The sequence below is a fragment of the Lepidochelys kempii genome, chromosome 16 (genome assembly GCF_965140285.1).
Source record: "Lepidochelys kempii isolate rLepKem1 chromosome 16, rLepKem1.hap1, whole genome shotgun sequence".
NCBI lineage: Eukaryota > Metazoa > Chordata > Testudines > Cheloniidae > Lepidochelys > Lepidochelys kempii.
Window position 1 is genome coordinate 24,870,668 of NC_136395.1, and position 21,816 is coordinate 24,892,483.

The window sequence follows — 21,816 nt, forward strand, 5'->3', positions numbered from 1 at the left end:
GGCCGGCTGCCCGCGGGCGGAGGACCGCGCGGCCCGGTGACAAAGCCGCGCAGCCCCGGCCGAGCAGGGCTTCCGTGCCTGCGGCAGAATCGTGCCAGGGGCGGGCCGCCCGCCCTGGCTGCTCCCGGGGTCGGGTCCCGCCGGGGCGGCTTTGCGCAGCAGTCCGGCCGGAGCGTGGGGAACTTTGTGCTCCGAGAGGCGCCGGCGGGGGAGGGAGTTCTGGGGCCAGGGCAGGGTTCGGGTCCCAGGCACCGGCCCTTCCTAGGCTGGTCTGCACAGGGTCACTGCCCAGCAGCCCTGGCCTGGGGCGGTACCATCCTGCCGCGGTCGCTGCGCTGGCAGTCTGGGGGGGCCTCCCTCTCTGCCGGGACAGGTGCCTTTATTCCCCTATCAGCTCTCAGGGGAATAAAGGCACTTGTCCCGGCAATCAGCTCCTGCGGCGTTAGCGGAGCATAGTTCTGCTGGTCAATTTCCCCCAGCCCATAGCGGCGTAGAGTTTGGGTTCCCTAAGAGCAGTCAACCTAAGTCAGACCAATGGTCCACCTCGGCCAGTCTCCTGCCTCCCAAGGACCAATGTCAGATGTTTCAAAGGGAATGAGCAGAACAGGGCAATTATCAAGGGAGCTCCAGTCTCAGCTTCTGGCAGTCAGAGGCTTAGGACACCCGGAGCATGGGGTTGGATCCCTGACCATCTTGGCTACTAGCCCTTGATGGATTTATCCTCCATGAACATATTTAATTCCTTTTTGAACCCAGTTCTAGTTTTGGCCTTCACAACATCCCCTGGCAACAAGTTCCACAGGTTGACTGGGTGTTGTGTGAGGAAATGTGTTGACTGGATGTTGTGTGTGGGGGAAGGATAGCTCAGTGGTTTGAGCATTGGCCTGCTAAACCCAGGGTTGTGAGTTCAATCCTTGAGGGGGCCATTTAGGGATCTGGGGCAAACACTGGGGACTGGTCCTGCTTTGAGCAGGGGGTTGGACTAGATGACCTCCTGAGGTCCCTTCCAACTCTGATATTCTATGATTCTATGAAATACTTCCTTTTGTTTGTTTTAAACCTGCTGCCTGTTAATTTCATTGGGTAACCACTGATTATTGTGTTATGAGAAGGAGTAAATAACACTTCCCTGTTCACTTTCTCCCCACCATTTGTGATTTTTACAAACCTCTTTCGTATCTCTCCTCAGTCATCTTTTCCCCAAGCTGAACGGTCCCAGTCTTTTTAATCTCTCCTCATACGGAAGCTGTTCCAGACTGGTCATAATTTTTGCTGGCCTTCTCTGTACCTTTTCCAATTCCAATGTATCTTCTTTGAGACGGGACAACCAGAACTGCACACAGTATTTAAGGTGTGGGTGTAGCATGGATTTATGCAGTGGCATTATGATATTTTTTGTCATTTTGTAGACTGTTCCTTGTTCACCATGAGTAGTTGCATCCTCTGCTTTGTTGCCAGATTATCAATATAATGCTGTTTGTCCGCTCTCCCAAGGCGTTTGACCTCCCCATGTGCCTTGCTATGCTGCTTGTGGCATTTGTCCTTTACCTTCTGGGATTTTGCGTCTAAAACTTTTTTCTTCAGGGCTCGTCTGGTTTCTATGGCATTCCATGTGCTGGGTGTAATCCACTCCTTCCTTCTCTTCTGCCTGTAGCCTAGACAGGCTTCACTGCTCTGTTTATAAATTGCTGTTACTTTGTCCCACTTCTTGTTGATCTCCCCATTTGCATTCCCCTTCTCTTCATCAAGGTCTGCAAGTGTTTGAAACCTGTTCTTTAACTGCAGAACGAAGGCTTTCTGCACTTCTATCTGTGCCAAGCGAAGTATTGTGTAAGATCATAGTCCAGTGTATATCAGAGGCCGTTGATGGTGTTCTCAGAAAAGAGCAAGTGTGGCTGCACAGACTACATCTTCATTCTACGAAACATAATAGAACAGTGCTTAGAATGGCAACGGCAACTCTACATAAATTTCATAGACGTTGAGAAGGCTTTTGATAGCTTTCACAGGACCAGCCTATGGAGCATTCTGCAGGCATATGGAATTCCTTTCCCTATAATCAATGTCATCAAAAGCTTCTACTTCAACTTTACATGCAGTGTTGATCACAGTGAGCTCAGTGTTGAAATCAAAACAGGAGTACATCCGGGGTGTGTCATGTCTGCAATCCTCTTCAACATTGCTATCGACTGGGTAATGCGGCGTACAACAGAAGACATGCCAAGAGGCATTAAATGGACACTCGTCTCATCCCTTGAAGACCTGGACTTCGCAGATGATGTCGCTCTCCTATCACATACCCAACACCATATACAAGAAAAAACAACTCTACTCAACGCATTCAGCCAGCAAATTGGACTGAACATCAACCACAATAAGACAGAGATCATGATCTTTAATATTGCCTCACCATCCCCAGTGCAGATAGAGGGTTATTTTCTCACCAATGTAGAACCATTCACATACTTGGGCAGCACCATCAGTCAGGACATCCAGAACAAAATCAGTAAAGCCAGGAACACCTTCAGGAGCTTAAATACAGTCTGGAAATCATCAAAACACAACACCAAAACCAAACTCAAGATTTATCAGAGCTGTGTCCTTTCAACACTACTTTATAGTGCAGAATGCTGGGGAATGAGAAAGTCTGACGTGTCCAAACTGTCTTCATTCCATACAGCCTGCCTCAGAAAAATCCTCCGTATCTTTTGGCCCAGAACAATCTCAAACCAAGATCTATTGACAGTGCAGCCAAGAGGATCTGAGCACCATCATTACCAGGAGGCGTTGGAGATGATCAGCCATGTGCTTCAGATAGAAACTGATTCCATCACCAGAGTAACAATAAGATGGACACCTGAAGGTAAGTGAAAATGAGGCTGCCCGAAAACAACGTGGAGAAGAGCTGTGGAAGCTGAGCTGTAAAACCTGGGGCACAGTGGGGAATCATTGAAAGACTTGCCAGAAACAGACAGGAGTGGAAGAGCGTCATCACTGCCCTAAACGCCAGGAGGGGTAATAGGAACATGATGATGATGATGATGATGATATTTACTGTCTTATTGTAATCAGATAATGGGCAGGCTCCCATTGAAGTCACTTAACACATGGTGTGCTGAAAAGAATGGACTTGATCAGACAGGGCTTGGTTGGGAAGAGGAAGAGAAGCTGTCACTGACATGGCTGCTGGTACCCAAGAGCAGGTGTGAGGCATCTACTGCCCTGTAGCCCAAGGAGACATGTGGTAAAACACGTAACATGGAAGTGCAGAGTGGAGCCAGGTACGAACTGGACAGCCAGGGAGTGAGTTGCAGGAGGCCCAAGGCTGAGGAGATGTCCGTGCACTGTGGTTTTCAGCCCCCTTGTCTGTTAAAACATTGAGGCCAAAGCTTTCAGAAGTGTTCACTGACTTAGGTGCCTTGGATGTTGGGTGCCTAGCTTCAGGACCTTGCTGTCCTAGAGGTGCTGGGACATGGCTGCCTTCCAACCCTGGACTTTCGGGTGGCCTTGCACTCTTACTGTCAGGCCCACGATCAATAGACACTTCAGCATTTTTGGCCACCTGGCTTTAATTTGGAGCTGCAGGTGGGTGCTGGTACTAAAGGGCCATAACTGGAGTTCTAATGCCCTTACCAGGCTACTAAAGTCACGTGTGTTAGTGTTGGTGTCACGGGTAATAAACCATGAACAAGGCCTAAAAGGCTTTCTGACTCTCTATCTTTCTTTAGTGTTCTGAACCTGCTGTTCCCACGCTAGTTTCAGCCCCATTCAGAATATGTTTCTCTCTGCAAGTGGGCTTTAAAAAAAAAAAAAAAAAAAAAAGCAAAGGAACTTCAAAACATGCCAACAAAACTTATAGTGCTTTTGAGCAGAGGAAGTGTGGAGGGGAAAATAGCAAAAGGTCACAGAGGCTGAGCGGTTATGCTCAGATTAAACTGGTTTGCACTACATTTTTTTTGGGTAGCTGTTTTTGGAAGCCTAGCTTGGAAACTTTCCTGTGTAGTTTGCTTGGGAACTGATCTGGAAAGGCTCCTGTTGACTGCACTGGACTTTGCATCACGTCCTTAATACTTTTCTGTCTATGGCAGATGCCAGAGGGTGCTGGGTGATGATGGTGGCCTGTGCTGTACAGGAGGTCAGCCTAGATTATTTAATGGTCCCTTCTGGCCTTGATCTCTAATACTAGGATTCTTATAGTATTTGTATCATGAGCATTTGTACTCAGAGGCTCCACTTGGACTGGGGAATTGTTCAGACACACAGGGGTAAACTGACCCTGCCACAAGGAGCTTAATAGTTAGAAAAAATACTTCCCTGGAAACCAACATAGCAATGGCCATTGTGCTAAATTCCATGTTAGCGTATTAGCCCTTTTGACCCACTGTGCTGCAGGAAAAGCTATAGAAGGCCAAGTGTTAATGTAAATAGAAGTAATCTTGAGGCTGGATCTGAAGAACTGCTGGTATCACTGTCCGGGACTTCATATTGATCATGAAAAATGTCCAGGCATGACTACATCTGCCTTTCAGTAAATGACTTCATTGTAACTGGCTTTCTGTAGTCAGTGCAGGGGGAATGAGTTTATAATTTAGCTGACAAAATGAATTGCATTTTGCAGGAATATTTCTAGCTTGTTTGCAGGTGGCCTGACAGATTAGAAATGGAATTCATTTCTCCCCTCCCCTGAGCTGTAAGGAAAGGGAACGCATTCAAACAAAGCTTTAAGAACGCTGATCTTGTGCAGCTCAGTTTTCCTGCTGAAGGAGCTGTAGATTTAAAGAGGATGTGGGAGAGAGATCTGTAAATTCTCAACTGTGTGTATAAAAATCTAGCTTTGCTGAACAGGGAGATACAGTATTTTGAATGCTTAAAACATAACAGCTGATCTACTAGATACCACCTTGACCAGGCGAAAAGCTGTTACATTCAGGAACTTCTAAAAGTTACTATGAAATGAATTTACACTTACTAATGGGTAGGATAGCCACCTGCAGTCAGCCAGCTTTAGGACTACCATGCTATAGAGAGAGTGGATAGCTCTATAAAGTATTCAGCTACTTGCCCAACTCTCCTCTTCAAGTTGTAATGGGCTGGCTTCTCTTCCACCCTCACAGATGAAGTTTGCATTACCATAGTAACATGCTTACTTAGTGCTACTATAGGGTCTGTCTCTTCCAGTTAGTAGTGTCTCACTGCAGGTACATCAGTCTGGCTGTGTCTCTTAAAATGACCAGTGTATTAATTATCTAGCTTGCTTCGTGCAAGACTTTTGTTTATTGGTAGTGTTTCTCATCTCTAATTCTTTCCAGGTTGTAAGTACCAAGCCACATTGCATTATATGAATGAGTTTATATTTCAGATCTTTAGGGATGAACTCCCAATGCACACACAAGAACGTTATGCTGCAGGTGAGCAGCCTTACGCTTGGGTGGAGCCCCCAGTGAACTCAATGGGGCTCTCCATAGGCAAACACAGAATCATAGAAGATTAGGCTTGGAAGAGACCTCAGGAGATCATCTGGTCCAACCCCTTGCTCAAAGCAGCACCACCCCAACTAACTCATCCCAGCCAGGGCTTTGTCAAGATGGACCTTAAAAACCTCTAAGGATGGAGATTCCACATGGATCAGCTTGCAGGATTGGGACCCCAATACAAGGTCTGAGAGGAAAGCCAATAGAAGTGTTCTTAGCCACTGGCTCTCTCCCCCTTGCCTACTGATAACAAGATTGCAAAATGCCAGCCTACTGCATTAAATAGAATTTTTTCATGTGACTCACTATAGATCATGGCCCTTTGTGAATGGGGAAAACCAAACAGATCCCATTTTGTGATGTTAATGTACCTTTGACACTATAGAAAGGGGGAGGAAAAGCTAGTCCTTTCCTTCCCAATGTACCCCAAGTACTCATGCTCTGGGGCCTGGATCTCTCTTGTGACTCACCGAGGGGTTGCTGTAAGTAGTTACAAAATGGCATGTCTGTAGAAGCTGTGGAGACATTTACAGATGGTGCAGGGAAATGAGATGAACTTTCAAGATGCTTGCAGTGCTTATTTCTAGGCAGCTGAAAGAGCAGTAAATACTGAGCTAAGACGGCCAGTCTGTGTGGAGAGCTCTTCATTGAATACAAGCTTGCAAAATAAAACTCTACAAGCTGTTGGGTCTTGCCAGCTTCAGCTCTTGCATCAGTGCTTTCAAAAACCCATAAAGATGTCAACATGTCCAGTCAGAGCCATGGGCTGGTCTTTAGGAAGAGCAGGAGCTGCCTGCCAAGCTTCCATGGGGCTTCCCTGACTTGCTGACCACAAAACTTCCTCTAGACTCACAAGCCAAACCCTCTTATGCATGGAGGCTGAGCTTTGTCAGCTCCAGCACCCCTGATTAACCTGGGGGAGGAAGGCAGGCTACCTGCCATGGCTGTGTATGAGGGGAGAGGGCTGCATGCTGCACCTATGAGACAATGCTAATGCCGACATATTGGACTGGGTTTTGGAATCGGACTCCCTCGCTCCAGCTGTCTGACTTCCACAGCATATGGCCTGAGGACAGCAACCCGCATTCCCCGGTACTGACAGGATGCTGATCACCCACTCGGTTCTGCTTCTGTTTACTGGCTGACTCGGGCTATTCTCTCTTCGCTCCCCCTTCCAGTCAGTTATGCTGCAGATGAGCCAGAGGCCCTGTGGAGAGTTCACTACTCTTTGCATCACACGAAAGAAGTGCTCTGCCTGTGGGAGGTTTGGGGGTTCCCCCATGGCTTGGGGCAGAAGGGCAGCCTGGATCTCAAGCTTTGTACTGGCTTGCTTTGGTTGGTGGCGGTGTGGGCATGTTCATCCCGCCCCATGTGCCATCCCGAGTGCCCCCGTCCTGCAGCAGAGTCCTCCCAGCAGAACAGTTTCTTCCTGTCACTGTTCAGATCACTGTGTCCCTTGGCTGGCTTGGCACACAAGCGTGGGCAGGCTGGGGCTGAGCATACGGTAGCCGTGCTGCCACCACAGGGCAAATGTCTGTGGGAGGGTTGGCTCCTGCTGTATCAGGTAGGCGGTCAAGCTACATTTTTGTCCAGAGCAAGCGTATGACCAATGTATACGGTCCTGATGCCATCCAAACCCACGGGCAGGACTAGAGGTAGCCAGGATACAGAAGGCTGTATTTGTTAATTGGTTGTGGGCAGGTTTCCAGGCTGGACCTGGAACTTGCCATCTGCCTTGAGCTTGAGCAGCCCTTATTCAGCAGGCAGAGGTGCTAACGCTGCAAACCTAAGTTTTGCATGTCCTGTTACAGGATGCTGGGCAACTTGCTGTTTCCGGTGGAAATGTAGGGCTGCAGCTCCCATTAGCTCCTACTTATTGACAGGCTGGGCCAGCACAGAATACCAATTCTGGCACGTTTTCCAGGATCAGCTAGAGAATTCTGCTAGGCCAAGCAAGCAAAAAGGCAACTGATGTCCAGAGAGGCGCAGAGAAAACAACAAAGGGTTTTGACCAGGGATGCAGACACATTGCTCCTCATCAAAGCCAGTGGCCACAGAGCCATGCACTAGCCTCAGTCCTTGGGGGTGCCTGGCATTCTGAGGTTTTCAAGAAGCTTTTCTTGGTGAGGGGAAGGAAGAAGATAGGAACCAAAATGTAGCAATCAGCTTGTCTGAGATGCAATATATGTAATGATTTGGCTAGCAGCTGTCCCCCTGGTTGTGGTTGCCAGCAGTAATCTCCTTTCTCCAGTGCAGAGTATTACGGTCTCTAGTGGAGTCCAGCAAACTGGACTGGGCTTCCAGGAAGGGGCTAGCTTTTAGTGGGGTAATGTGAATTTAATGTCTAATGGATCTAAGGGCATTTCCAGAACTGGAAGAGCTCAAGGGCTTAAACCTGACATTAAGGATCCATTGATACCTGCGAGGGATCCTCCTTGTAGGTGCTGACAGGAGTTAGAGGTGTCTAACTACCCAGCCACTTATGGGCTAATTATCAGTCAAAGATGCTGTTCATTTTGAAGACGTCGTGACTCCTTCACTGCAATTTGTTTTAAGACCATCCCACCACTGTTCTGTCTTCCAGTACATCGGTAGTCTGGATGTGCCGAGACCCAACAGCCGTGTGGAGATCGTGGCAGCCATGAGAAGGATTCGGGTGAGTCTGACTGGGAGCCCTAGTACCACTGCTCATGGCAGGTTACCGTGAATGGAAGTATGCAGGTGTAGTTGCTCTGTGCTGCTCTTCCCCAGACCCCTCTGCTTTTAACAGCTGGAATTTGAGCAGCTTGACTGCTTTTCTTGTCTAGCTTTGGAGCCACGCTCTTGAGACATACCAGGACTAGATCCAGCACCCTGTCCTCCCAAACTCTCCTCTCCAAAGCAGGGAGAGAAAACCAGCTCCACCTCCACTGAGTTATGTAAGGTTTCTGTTTTCCTCTCTGAACCTCACACACTTCACATTTCCCTTTTGCAAATTCTTATTTTAACAAAGACTTGGCGAGATTCCACTTTTCTCCTCTACCTTCTTATTCATCAGAAGGGCTTGTGAATGGGCACTAGAATTAACCAACAAAGTTATTAGAATTTCTGTCTCAAACCAGTTTTGAAGTTTCTCAAGTGCAGGTTTATTTTCTCAAAGCCTCCATCCAAGAGGTAGCACTGATGGCTGCTCTGACAGTCTCCGTGTTTGTTATATTCTTACCCATCTGAAATACTAGGGTGTTTTTTAATTAATTCAGAGACTGTTCAGAAATGTTGCAAACTTCAACTGAAGTAGGTTTGGAATTGTGCATTTGAAGCCTTCAAAGGGGATTATCCTGGTTTTCTTTTGGAGTTTAAAAATCTAATGTCATTTAAAATGGCTTTAAAAAAAAACAAAAAAAAAAAACGCTTTGCCTGTAACCAGCTGGAGAGTTGATTTATTCATCTCCAGCCAAGTGCAGAAATGAGATTCCCTGCCTCCTGCCTGCCCAGAGACTATTAACATAGCTCCTGCTCATAAAGGACACAGTGCAGTGGCAATCTAAATTGCCAGATTATTTATCTTAAAAGTAGAGCTTAATAGCAAAGAGGCAACGGATGGGGGCCAGTGGGGCAGCTCAGATGCTGCAGTGAATAGCAGTATATCTTGGGCTGCATCTTATATTTGGCCTGTCAGATTTAAAATAGCACTGCAAAAGAGCTTCATTTCTGATCCTTCAGTGGCTATTTTAAAAAAATAAAATAAAGGTGTTTAATTCCTGTTCCCAGCAACTGCGGACAGCCACTGATTGAGCACCTGCTATCGGCATGATGAATGGCTTGATATCGATCAGGGAATTCTGGCAGTGCAGCAACACGCTTGGGTGTCGGGAAGCACGTAACAATGCCCTTCTGCTCTCGTGGATGCAACTGATTAATCTGGTGACTGAGTTGCAGCTTTATCGCAATGTATTTTAAAGCAGCTATTCTGTTAAAGCAGCTGTAACCTCAGCCCATTGTTTGAAGGCAGGGCTTCCCCTTTTCACTTGTGTGTGCACTGTACAGCAGGACCTTATTCAGACACGTCCAAGCTGTGTGGAGCAGAGGATGCTGCTCTGCTGAAAAGTTAACTAGCTTGGACCTCTTACTAGAGGATAAGGAACAGGGTTTTTGAGAAGGATACTTGAGCACAGACAGCATAATAATAGGAACTCTGAAGAAAGGTAGTGGCTATTTAGTGCTAACTTGCGTACAGAGGCCTGGTCTACACCCGAATTCTTTCTCTCTCCTGTCAGTGTAGCTGTCCCTGTGGAAGAAACCATGGTACAGCCACAGGCCATTTGTGCCTATTACTCTTTAAACGGTGGTCTCCTGGAAAGCCGGCATCCTGTCAGTGCTGGCACCAGCATGCATGGCTCCCCTGCTGGGAGTAATATTGGGAAACTCTAAGATGTCTACCCTGCCCTTGGCAGGTTGCAATCTATGCAGACAGGGCATCTGGGATATTAAAGACTATTAAGGAAAAATTGGGTACATACAAAACTAGTGCTTGTGAGAGGCTCTGGAGTGACAAGACCAGAGACTGGCGTTGTCTAGCCATAAGACGGGGTATACAGTGCAAGCCTTCTCATGCCACCCAGTTTGCCTCCCCAGTGACCTGAAGGGGCCGCCTCTAGGAGTGAGGGCATTTCCACCAAGATTGGCAACAGAGCGAGCCAGCTGGCATGTGGGCGCTTGCCTAGTGGCTCTGAAGAGAGGCCACAAACTCATGTAGGCTGCTGCCACCCTGGATTGGCACCAGTCATCTGTATGAGAAGCTCAGTGTCCCAATCCCCTGAGTCAGCCAGCCCCACCCCTCTTTTTATTTTTCCAGGCTCTGGCAGAGCTGGTTAGTCCAGTCACTCATTTCTGGAAAAAATTGTATATGGGGTTTGAAACTGAATCTCTACTCCATGTCTATGGCCAATCCTGGATCTCCAGCCAGGGGCGAAATGCTAGCTCTCTATGGGGGGGGGGGGGGGGGGCAACAACACAGGCTACTTATGACATGCTAAACTCAGTGGCGCCCCCCGAGAGTTGCACAGAGACATAGAATGAGGGAAACAGCAATTCATGCATCTCCCTGCTCAGAAAGTCTCCTCTCCTTCAGGCCTCATTATGCCAGGCCACATTCTGCATATGGCTGCTGCAGACTTGCGGCTAAAGCTGCAAATGAAATATACGAGAGAGACCCAGGGACACTAATCCATTGATGTGCTCTTCCAGCTCAGCAGACAGTTGTGCACAATAAGTCAGTTAGCCATAAATCCTGGGAAGTTGCTATCTGAGATTCTCATTCATGAATCTAACATTGGTCTGTTAAAAGCACAAGCTGTTCTTTTGAGGCATAGGCTTTTTATACAACTTTAAGTGGTAAAAATTCTATCCATAACCGATCCTATCACTGAGTTAGTGGCATGCCTTTTGTTCGTACTCATGGAACTAAGTTCCATTTGCAAGACAAATTTAAAAACCTTGTTGCAGATCATGTTTCCTCAGTTAGAGGAACTGCATGCAAATCCAGTAGGTAGAGCAGGGGGAATGGCCATTCTCTGCTTAGCTTTTCATTATGCAGCACTAGTCATACATTTAAAATTTCCTAATCCTCCCCCTGGATTATTAACTACATACAGTTGCCATGTTATTATAGGATTCTCTGGGTTCAAGCTAATCCCCTGCCCACTCCTACACTGACAAAGGAGGTGATGGAATTTGTTTAGTACCTGAATAATAAGTAGGACCAGAAGTATGACACACTGACAGGCATATCTAGTTCCAACCACTGCTTGGTCAGAATCGAGTTCTTAGTGCAGCTATGGCCATTCAGTCCAGGAGGGAATGCTTCTAGTGGTGATGCCGCAGAGAACCTGTGATCTGGGGAACTAGTGTCACACAATAGCTGCCTAACTTTTGTTCCATTGCCTGAGGCACTCCAGGTCTAAGGCTTTGTCTACACTAGCACTTTTGTCAGCAAAACTTTCGCTGGCCGGGGGTGTGGGAAAAAGCCAAACCCTGACATAAGCGTCACCAACAAAAGCACCGGTGTGGACGTAGTTTAGTTATGCGGGCAGGACAGCTCTCTCCTGCCGGCACAGAGCAGCTACACAGGAGACCTTACCGTGGCACAGCTGGAGCGGTACAGCAGTGCTGCTGTAAGACCCATAGCGTAGACATCACCTAAGAGCCTGCAAGGTTTTCTCTCTGGCTGTCAAGCCCTTGCCACATGCAGAGGCAGTAATGTATTCGGAGAGCGTTGGAGTTGATTGATCTGCAGGAGAACTGCAGGTGACATGACATTCCTGGAGTTCCAGAATGCCAGGGTGTGATTGCAAACATTTTCTTTGAATTTTCCTTGGAGTCATGCAGATTCTCATGAGCCAGAATCAAAGTGATGCAGCAAATCTCTTGGGGGCAGGTGTATCTGCTCCCTTATGCCTTCTAGGGAGAAATTAATGGGCAAGGGCCTGCCCTTGTGCACAGGTGAAGCTCTCCCTGAAGTCATTGAGAGTAGAGGGCAGGTCTGAGGGCAGAACTGGGCCTGCTATTTGTAGGAAGGTAGCTGTGGGGAAGCGGTATTTGAACTGTAGGAATGCTAGCTCAAAGATCATGGGGCCTACAATGTGCAAATATGAGTCTTCCCACCCTGTGTGGTGTGTGTGTGTGGATGGTATGAATGGGCAAATAGGCATCTCCTGCCAATGCGGAGCTGTCTCTCCCTCTGCAGTCTGTCGGCACTCCACATGGCTAGGTGGCTATGGCATAGGAACAGCTATTGGTCCCTTCTCAAGGCAGTGGGATTTAAGATTCAAAGAGCATCATAATCTACAGCTGATGTGTCACTGGCTCGCTCTCTGTGGCCTGGGGGTGGGGCATAGACTTAGCCGCTGGCAGCACACCAGAGCCCAGAAGTACAAAGAGCATAACCCAGGCGTGGGCAAACTTTTTGGCCCGAGAGCCACATCTGGGTTTGGAAATTGTATGGCAGGCCATGAATGTTCACAAAATTGGGGTGCAGGAGGGGATGAGGGCTCTGGCTGGGGGTGCAGGCTCTGGGGTGGGCCAGAAATGAGGAGTTCAGGATGCAGGAGGGGGCTCCAGGATGGGGCAGAGGGTTGTGGGGGGTGAAGGCTCTGGGGTGGGGCTGGGGATGAGGGTTTGGGGTGCAGGAGGGTGTTCCAGGCTGGGACCAAGGGGTTTGGTGGGGTGTAGGCTCCGGACGGTACTTACCTCAAGCAGCTCCTGGAAGCAGCGGCATATGCCCTCTCCAGCTCCTACACGGAGGCATGGCCAGGCAGCTGTGCGTGCTGCCCTGTCTGCAGGTGCCACCCCTGCAGCTCCCATTGGCCGCAGTTCCCGGCCAATGGGAGCTGCGTGGGCGGTGCTTAGGGCAGGGGAAGTGCGCGGAGCCCCTTGGCCGCCCCTAAACATAGAAGCCGAAATGGGGACATGCCGCTGCTTCTGGCAGCTGCGGGGAGCGGCCCCTGAACCTTGCTCCTCCACTGGAGTGTGGGAGCGGGGCAAGCCCCAGGCCCTGCTCCCCAGCAGGAGCTTGAGGGCTGGGTGTGCCCAGCAGGCTGGATGTGGCTGGCAGGCTGTAGTTTGCCCACCCCCCCGGCATAATCCCCGCTCCTTTTCTCCTGCCTACAGTAGATCCTGGAGTCTCTGAACACTACCGAATATGTATAGTAATATGAAGTCATCTTACATTTTTTTGAGATGCCAAAGCACTTTAGACTGATACAGAATTACTGAAATGCAGCCAGCTTTTTGAGATGAGGAGTGGCCTAAGAACACAAGTGCAGACTCCTCTTATGAGAAGCGTTGTAGGATCTGCAACATCCTTATAGAGCAGATCTCCAGCAACTCACATTTAGCTGTGTGGATCTCCAGTTATCTACTTTGAATTTATTTGCCAGGTAGTCTAGAGGTTTCAAACTTGATACCTAGACCCCTGTGGCTATTGTAGTTCTGAGCAAGTTGTCTCGACATCTAGAAAGAAGCCATAACACCGGTATTGGAGGTTTAACATAAAGCCTCTTATTTGTAAAGGCAGCAATTCACTGACACCGCTTCCATCGTGCATTATTAATGTCCAAACAAAAAGTTAAATCTCCAAACTGGCATATTCCTCCTCCTGTTTCCTTCTGATAACTCTAGGCTTCTCAGGGTAGGCTGTTAAGTCTTTAACAACTGAAACCCCAAAGAAACAGGCACACACTTAAAAACCTCAGGAATCTACACAGTGTATCTTCTAAGGATTTGTGTTTTGTTTTTTTGCTTGGAATAACAACACAAGGAATCCAAACCTGGTTTATTACTGCCAGTTTACTAATACTAGCTCTGTTTCCATGTTTTTAGCAAGTGTCTTGAATAATTCTTGCATTTTAATGCCAAGTTAACCTGCCGCTGAGGGGCAGGACTCTGAGCTGGACAGGAACAGCTCAGACGGGTGTGATGGGTGGGGGTTTAGTAATACTCTGTCTCAGAATTTCAGTAAAACTCCAGTACAATTGTCATGGATAGTCTCAAAGCTTCTTAGTTTAATTTTAGCGTAGCAAATAGAACACCTACTGGGGAGGAGAGTGTTTGTTTTTCTGTTGCACAGATGCTGCCAAAAAAAAAAATCTCATTTTATGGCTCCAAGAGACTCCTTCCTGAGTTGTTATGCTTGGAGCCAAGTTGGGTTTCCCTGCCAGCTTTGCATTGTTTACAGCTCGCAGCCCTGTAGCTTAAACCAAACCTGACAAAAAACCCAAGACAGTGGGATTTCTTGATTGGTCTTTGCAGCCTGTGCAGCTTCCTTATTCTAATTACACTGCTGGTTCTGTGGTGGTCGGAGTTCAGACTTGAAGTGTGTAAAACTTCTTTTGTGTTGAGCATGCAGAGCTTTTGCACCTGTACAAGGCTATGTAGCTGCATGACAGGCGCTGTTGCTGGATAGGAATGTTGTGCTGTCAGAAGCTGCTGTAGGCCATTTCCTTTTTACCTCCCAAGAAGAAGAGGGTGACAAATTGTTCCCCTTAACTGCCACGGACAGGACAAGAAGCAATGGGCTTAAATTGCAGCCAGGGAGATTTAGGTTGGACATTAGGAAAACTTTCTGTCAGGGTAGTTAAACTCTGGAACAAATTACCTAGGGAGGTTATGGAATCTGTCATTGGGGGTGTTTAAGGACAGGTTAGACAAACACCTGTCGGGGATGGTCTTGATCAGCTTTTCTCAGTGCCTGCTTCTTGGGCTGGTGCAGGTCCCTGCGATCTCCCCGACACCGTTTAGGAAGGCAGCAAGCTGGTTCCTGGTGTCAGAAAAGGTTGAGATACACCAGTCTAGATAATACTTCAACTTGCTTCACTGCAGGGGACTGGATTAGAGGACCTAGCAAGTTCTGTGAAAAGAAGCCAAAATCCTCAGGTAATGGCTCAGAGGCAGAAGGGGACAGACACACCGCATTAGTGTGCGTTACTTCAACAGTTCTCCGATTGACAGCATGGCCCCCTAACAATCTTGTTGACACCCCCCTTCTCATTCACAAGCTGGAAATATCCTTTTGGCAGCTCCGGCCATTGCTGACGCGGGACAGGAGTTATGCAGTCTTAGCTAATACACTGTAGGGCTGGAAAGGAGCATTAGCATCATGTGGCATCCATCTCTCTCAGCGGCCATCAGTACCTACTTTGCAGGCTATGCTGAGAACCACTGCTTGTCTTCTGCGGGGAGGATAACCCAGACTTGTTTGTTTGTATTGGCAGTGCATGAAGGCCCAACCAAGACCCGGGGTCCCATCACGCTGGGTGCTGTACAGACAGAGGAGATAGGGCCCTGCTAGCTTCTTCCCTGAGGAGGAGTCCATTGTTAATTATTGGTGTCAGACTCTCCGTGGCACCTCCTTGAACGTGACAGTACTGGGGCAATGGGCACCTTAGCTGCTGTGGTCCTCGAGCTGCATTCACATTTACAGAGCAAGATGTGCAGGCAGCAGGGCCAGTGCAACCAGTAGGCGAACGAGGCGGTCGCCTAGGGTGCCAAGTGGTTGGGGGTGGCCAAAAGCACGCTCCAGGGAGGCGGTGGAGCAGAGGTGAGCTGGAGCGGGGAGCTGCCATACGGCGGGGAGTTGTCACACTCGGCTCCCCAGGCTGAGGGGAGCTGCCGTGAGGGGGGGGCGCCGAGAGGAGGGAGGGAGGGGGCCGAGGGGAGCTACCGCGGGGTGGGGGGTGCCTCAGGGCAGGGGGGGGGGCGGGGTGCTGCTGCAGGGCTCCCGGGAGGGGCGGGGGGGGGCGCGCGCAAGGTGGAAGTTTCGCCTAGGACGCGAAACAACCTTGGACCGGCCCTGGCAGGCAGAGAAAGCGGGTCTGTAATGGGAGGTGAGGCAAGTGCTTCAGGAGAGACCAGACACTGACCACCACCTCACTGACCTGCGTGTTCAGTGTTTCTACACTGCTCCACTATAAACTAACCAAAAAGCCCACAGCTGCCTATGTGTGGAAACCGCTGCCTGAGACCTGCACCTTGTGCAGTGAGGTCAGGGGAAACCAGTGTGGTTTCCCAGATTAGAACAGGAAGCCACAAGTTTCCCTGAATGAGAGCAGCATCGCACAGGTCTTAGAACCAAGCCCTCACACCATGCTCAGAACCCAAGACTCCTGTTGAGGCTGCTGCTCAGCGTTTAGAAGGGTTATGCTGACTTTTTGGTCCCTAGCTCTGTATCCATCATAGGCTAGTAGCTGCAGATGTGCGGGGGGGCGGGAGGTGTCTTTTGGTAACCAAGAGCTCTTAGATAAATAAGAGAGTCTCCCTTCCCCCAAGGGAGTGCAGGACAGAGACAATGTTGCCGCGTCAGAGTACTGCAGAGTCTTCTCCCTGCCGCCATCCCCCAAAATCTGGAAAGGCTGTTTCATTTTGAGCACCATCTAGGTTCTACTTTTAAGCCAGACCCCTAATAAAAAAAATATTCAGACTGAAAGACTAGAACAGATCTAACGTTAACTTGCGTTTTTCTTACTGTGTGGTGTCGTACAAAAGAAGTAGAAAGAAATGTGCCTGGCACTTCAGGCACTGGCCTGATTCTTCAGAAGGGACCAGCAGTTTTGGGGTATTTCCATTTTGGGGTGTCCAGCTTGAGACACTCCTAGGAACCCAAAGTGCTGAGCACCCACCCTTTAAAGGTCAGGCCTTTTAAGATATCTCAGGTTGGGTTCCCACAATCAATGGTCACCTCTGAAAACAAAAGTCTCCGATTCCAGATCCTAAGTCAAGAAGACTCTGTAATGAGGGATGGGAACAAACATTAGGGGGACAGGATGACATGGGTAACTGGCACGATGCTGTTAGTTAGCTTAACAACATATGTCATTTGGATGGGGGATTCTGACATCAATTGGACTCCTTTTCTCCTCCTGTCTCCCTTCACTTCTTAAAGGAGGCTTTATCCTCATCTCCCATCTAATCTCTTCTCCAGCTGCACTGACACGCCTTCCCTGATGCCTTTTGTCCCCAGCCCCTGTGGACAGCGCACCGCGGCCTGGTGTGTTGTTTGCCATCTGCTCTGTCTCGTGGACATATAGATGAGCACTATCAAAATCAATATCCCACTAGATGAAGCAAAGCTGCAGCACTAGAAAAGGACAGTTAGTCACCCACACTAACGGGCAGGGGTAGCAGAAGTGACATCCTGGAATCAGGGAGCCAACAGCATAGAGCAGGCTGACTTGATGCAGGGTGTTTCTCTGCAGCGTGTGCTTCTCTACTGCAGCCAGTAGAACAGTCACCCAGTTCCCTGTCCAGTAGGTCTGACCCTGGTACACATCTGCTGGCCCTGTGGGTCACTCAGGCTAGCATGCTGAAGATCTCTGCAGCCTCAAATGGTGTAAAGAATCAGTAACACCTCACAGGGACATGCAAAGTCCTATCAGATGCAGAGTGACAAGATTTAATGCAGTTTCAAGGTTTCTGTCACAAATGATTAGGCTAATCTGTTACACTTTTAAGGGACCTGGTCAATACAGTGTCTGGGATTTTTAGGCTATTAAATGTTAATTGCAGCTATATTTAGCTTAGATCCCTCAGTCCAGATTTAGTTTTCCTTTAGTCGTTGCAGCTCCAGCTCCTGAGTCTCCCACATGGCACCATGATTGCTGGCAGTAGAGTTGCTGGGATCCTGGCAGAATGGCCTTTGCATTTTCAAAGCCTGTGTGGATGGGGGTATCCTGCATGAAACCCTGGAGTCCATTAAGGTTATTAACAGGCCCTGAAGGGAATCCCAGCTAGCTCTCCATGCCCAGGGGGATGGTACCATATTCTAGTTACCATATAGATAGGCTTGGAAAGATTAGATTTTTATTGGTAAATGTTGATAAACGTCACTTTTGTCTGTGTGTGTGTCCAGTGAAATAATTTCCACCAATAATAACTGAAATTTACAGGCACATTCTGCATGTCTAGGCAAAGTAAGAAATGCTGCCTGAGAATTTAGAGGCAAAAATCCAGTGGTTTAGGCTGGTTACAGGAGGAGTAGAGAAGGAACAGTAAGAACGGGTTCGATTTGTTGATTGAAGGGTATTTACTTTGTATATTTTGACATGTGATATTGACAATTTGTGTTTTAACAGTTTATAAAGCTTTAACTCTGAGTCTCAGCCTCTACTTTAGTTAAATAATTGTCTGACTCCCCCAGAATTTCTCACAGACTCCTAGATGTTAAGACCAGAAGGGACCGTTGTGATCATCTAGTCTGACCTCCTGCACATGGCAGGCCACAGAACTCACCCACCCTATCCTGTAGTAGGCCCATAACCTCTGGCTGAGTTACTGAAGTCCTTGAATCCGGATTTAAAGGCTTCAAGTTACAAAGAATCCATCAATTACTCTAGTTCAAACCAGCAAGCGACTCATGCCCCACGCTGCAGAGGAAGGTGAAAAACCCCCAAGGTCTCTGTCCACCTGACCTGGAAGAAAATTCCTTCCTGGCCCCAAGTATGGCAGTCAGTTAGCCCCTGAGCATGTGGGCAGAACCCACCAGACACACACCTGGGAAAGAATTCTCTGTATAACTCACAGCCTGCAACTGTGAAAATTTAAAATTGTTACTTTCAAAAATTGCTGAAGAATAAACAGGCATTTATCCATCAAAATTGTAAAAAAAAAATAAAAAAAAAAAAAAAATTAAAATCAAGTTCTCCTACGCCTTCACAAGGACAAGTCTGCATGAGAGATTGTAGCATTTGTGCCTGGAGATGTACGAGCCGACACCCACACTTAATAACCTACATACTGCCTTGTTGTTTCCATGGGCCTGTGTCTCATTTCACGAGAGCCACAGCAACAGCTCTTCCTTTTTTATTCTGCGGCCCTCCCTTGCCAGGTGCATTAGTTGCTAGATTTCATTGAATACCCGCATTGAACGCTACTAATTTTTCCAGTGTCCTGCTCTCTAGAGGCAGGTACTTTTCTGAATATCTGTTGGGGCCACACAGCAAGTGCCACAGACATATTTTGTTCGTCTTCGTGCAAGGAACAGAAGTAATAGCCCCAGCTCCCATGGGGCTTCCATATGCTATATTCGAGAGAAACCTGGCTGTCGCAGGCACTTACCTTTCTGCAAGGAGCTTGCTGCCTCAGTCTCAATCTGTAGATGATCTCCCGCTTGTCACAGTGTTGTCTAGTGTGTTCCTTTGTGATGGAATAACATGGCTCTCCAGCCAGACTAGAGATTCCTCCCCTTCCAGATCAAGCAAGAGTACCAAACAACCAAAATCCATTCTGCCGTCCCCTGAGGCAGGAGTGTGCAATAATCCTTCAATCCTTTGCATGCTTAGCTTTCCCCCTTGATGGAGGGCTCAGGTCAATAGCTTCTTCACCCTTCCACAACTAACAGCTTGATAGTCCTTTTCCCATCGGGGTCTCTCCTAGCCTCTCTAGGGGAGGCAGATTGAGCTGATGGCGGGACTTCCTCCCTCCATTGGTCCAGCCTGGGGCCTCTAAACAAAGACAGGTGCTAACACCAGGCTTCGGACCCTCACCATTACTGTGGTCCCCAGGCCTCTTCATTCACTCCACTGTTATATCCTGCCCCTTTGGGACTTGTACAGCTTATCCTCCTTTACATCCCCTCCTAGCTACTCCTCCCACTGTCTAGAGAGAACACCCCTCTCCTATGCTCTCTCAGCAACTCCAGCTCCCTGCAGGTCTTTTTTGACTGGGCCACAGGCAACTTTATATACAATTACCCACTCTTACCCAGCATGCCTTGAAGCAGCCTACTATACCCAGGGTCCTTCTTGGGACTACATCTCCCATAATTCCCATAAAGGCCAAGCACCAGGAACAGTGGTAGCTGCTCTTAAAGGGGAGCATGTCCTGTTACACTCCTGCTGAAGACTTCCTTGTTGTTTAGCTGGTAGCCCATTATGCACATGCATTGACTGGAGTGTATTTCAGATAAAAGCTTCCTAACTAGTTTTATGGTGATATTTTCATTTCTAAGCTGATTGCAGAAAAGGTTTTAGAAACCTGGAAGGTCTCTCTGAAACCATTTGGAACAACTGCCTGGGCCATATCTCAGACTAAACCTAGAGCAGCTTATGTAGCTGCTGCTTTTGAGAAGTAGTTAAGATACCATCATATTGTCATAAGGCAAAGGGAAGAGGCTTTTAATTAAACTTGCATCTGCAGAGTCTGCACCCAGCCTTCTAGAGCTGCAGTAGAGAACAAACTATTCCCAGCTCATTAAATCATGATGGGGGAGGGGAAGGAAATAGACTGCTTTTGTATACAGGAATCCAAGATAAAATAGTACCTTCTGTCTACCCTTTGGGGACATTTAATTATGGTATGACACTGGGGTACAAGTGAATAGCTGCCCCTGCTGCTTTTATGTCCACTAGTCACCTCACTGACTGTTTTCCTTTGTCCCTTAGGAACGCTTACACATTTCTATCCTAAAAAAAAAACAAAAACCCACAACCTTTTGGTGGAGAATAGTAGCTGACATTCTCTTTAAACACTTAGGCTTGTAAGTTTGAAATCATTGAGCCTAGTTCTGCTCTTAGGTACACAAGTTTACTTCTGATCGTTTGCCACTGTAACAGAAAGGAACTTGGACCCTTTGCTGTAGCCACATTCTGTGGCCGAACTTTTCAAAAGTGACTAGTGATTTTTGGATGCCTTAATTTTTAGATCATGTTCAAAGAGGATGCTAAGTATGACTGATAACAGATGGATGGAGGCATCAGTAAATGAAATGTGTAATCTCTAAATAAGTGACCTTTTAATGCCTTCCTTGGATTGCTGAAAACTGGTTGGCTTCTCAAATGTGGGGGATGAAAATAGACATGTTAACATAGTTTTGCATGGGAGTCATGCTAGACTGGGATTAGTTTAGAGGCTAATAAATGGAGCAGTTAAACAGATAAAAGTTAAATTGAACTGTTAATACCAAACTGAGTAAGAGCGAGCTCTTTAACTGGCAGCGCTACAAGGCAGGTGCCTTTTTTATTCTAAAGCAAAGGGGTTTTAACAGTACAATCCTTTTATTACACCATGTACTAGCACTTGGATTCATTCAGTAAAATATTCCTGGATAAGATCTCTACAAGGACTTTTAGCTGGTTTGAAATAAAGTGGCTTTTTCAACAACTTATATTACTGGGTAGTAGAGACTTGTAGAGATGAAATATAATGGCCTTCAAATTACATTACTGTGTAGAACAGTAAGCCCTGCCTTAGATCTTTTTCTGTCTGGGTGTCTGAAAAAGTGTAATTGAGATGGCAACCAGAGAGGGAGCAAGCACATTCGATGAACTCATTAATGAGAAGGTACCTTAATGCAAGTGACAGTTGCACTGGGAGACTGTCCAAGGTAACCAGGATCTGACTGGTTGTTTAGAGAATGCCTCAGCTGTATTTCTGTAAAGCGGTGTGGCCCTTGCTTGTAGACCAGATCTGAGCTACTAGCTGGTTTCTTCTGTAAGAATTATTGCCCAAGGCATGTTATCACCACAGCAACTTGACGTGATCCAGAGACGGCAACAAAATACAATGGTCCATGAAAACACACAAACTTAAACCTGCCTCTATGGTGATGCTTACAGAAATGAAGGGGGAATTTTTTTCTTCTTCTTTTTTTTTTTTTTTTGCACTCATCATGAAATTCTTGCTTCTCTAAGTCAGCTACTAGTCTTAGTGCAAACTACTGCCTAGACACCCCCTCCCTTGCTGCCTGTTAAAATCACATTGGCTCTGCCCCCCAGACATGGGAAGTGCTAGTCCTGATGCTGTGGGCTGGGGACCTTTATAGATTAGTTACTGTTGTTATTTGTATGTCCGTGGTATCTTGGAGCTCCAGTCATGG

The 21,816-nt window shown here is 47.6% G+C and overlaps 1 protein-coding gene across 2 annotated transcripts in view; it reads left to right on the top strand.

Annotated features, from left to right (window-relative positions):
• Positions 1-21,816, top strand: part of LOC140899126 (carboxyl-terminal PDZ ligand of neuronal nitric oxide synthase protein) — a 61,071-nt gene that overhangs the window by 688 nt on the left and 38,567 nt on the right. Inside the window, exon 2 of one of the 2 annotated variants that reach the window (XM_073314012.2) lies at positions 8,056-8,127. The exons of the other annotated variant lie outside the window; for it this stretch is intronic. Coding sequence (XP_073170113.1) covers positions 8,056-8,127 — 72 coding nt within the window. The remainder of the gene's footprint in view (positions 1-8,055; positions 8,128-21,816) is intronic. 2 annotated transcript variants of the gene reach the window in all.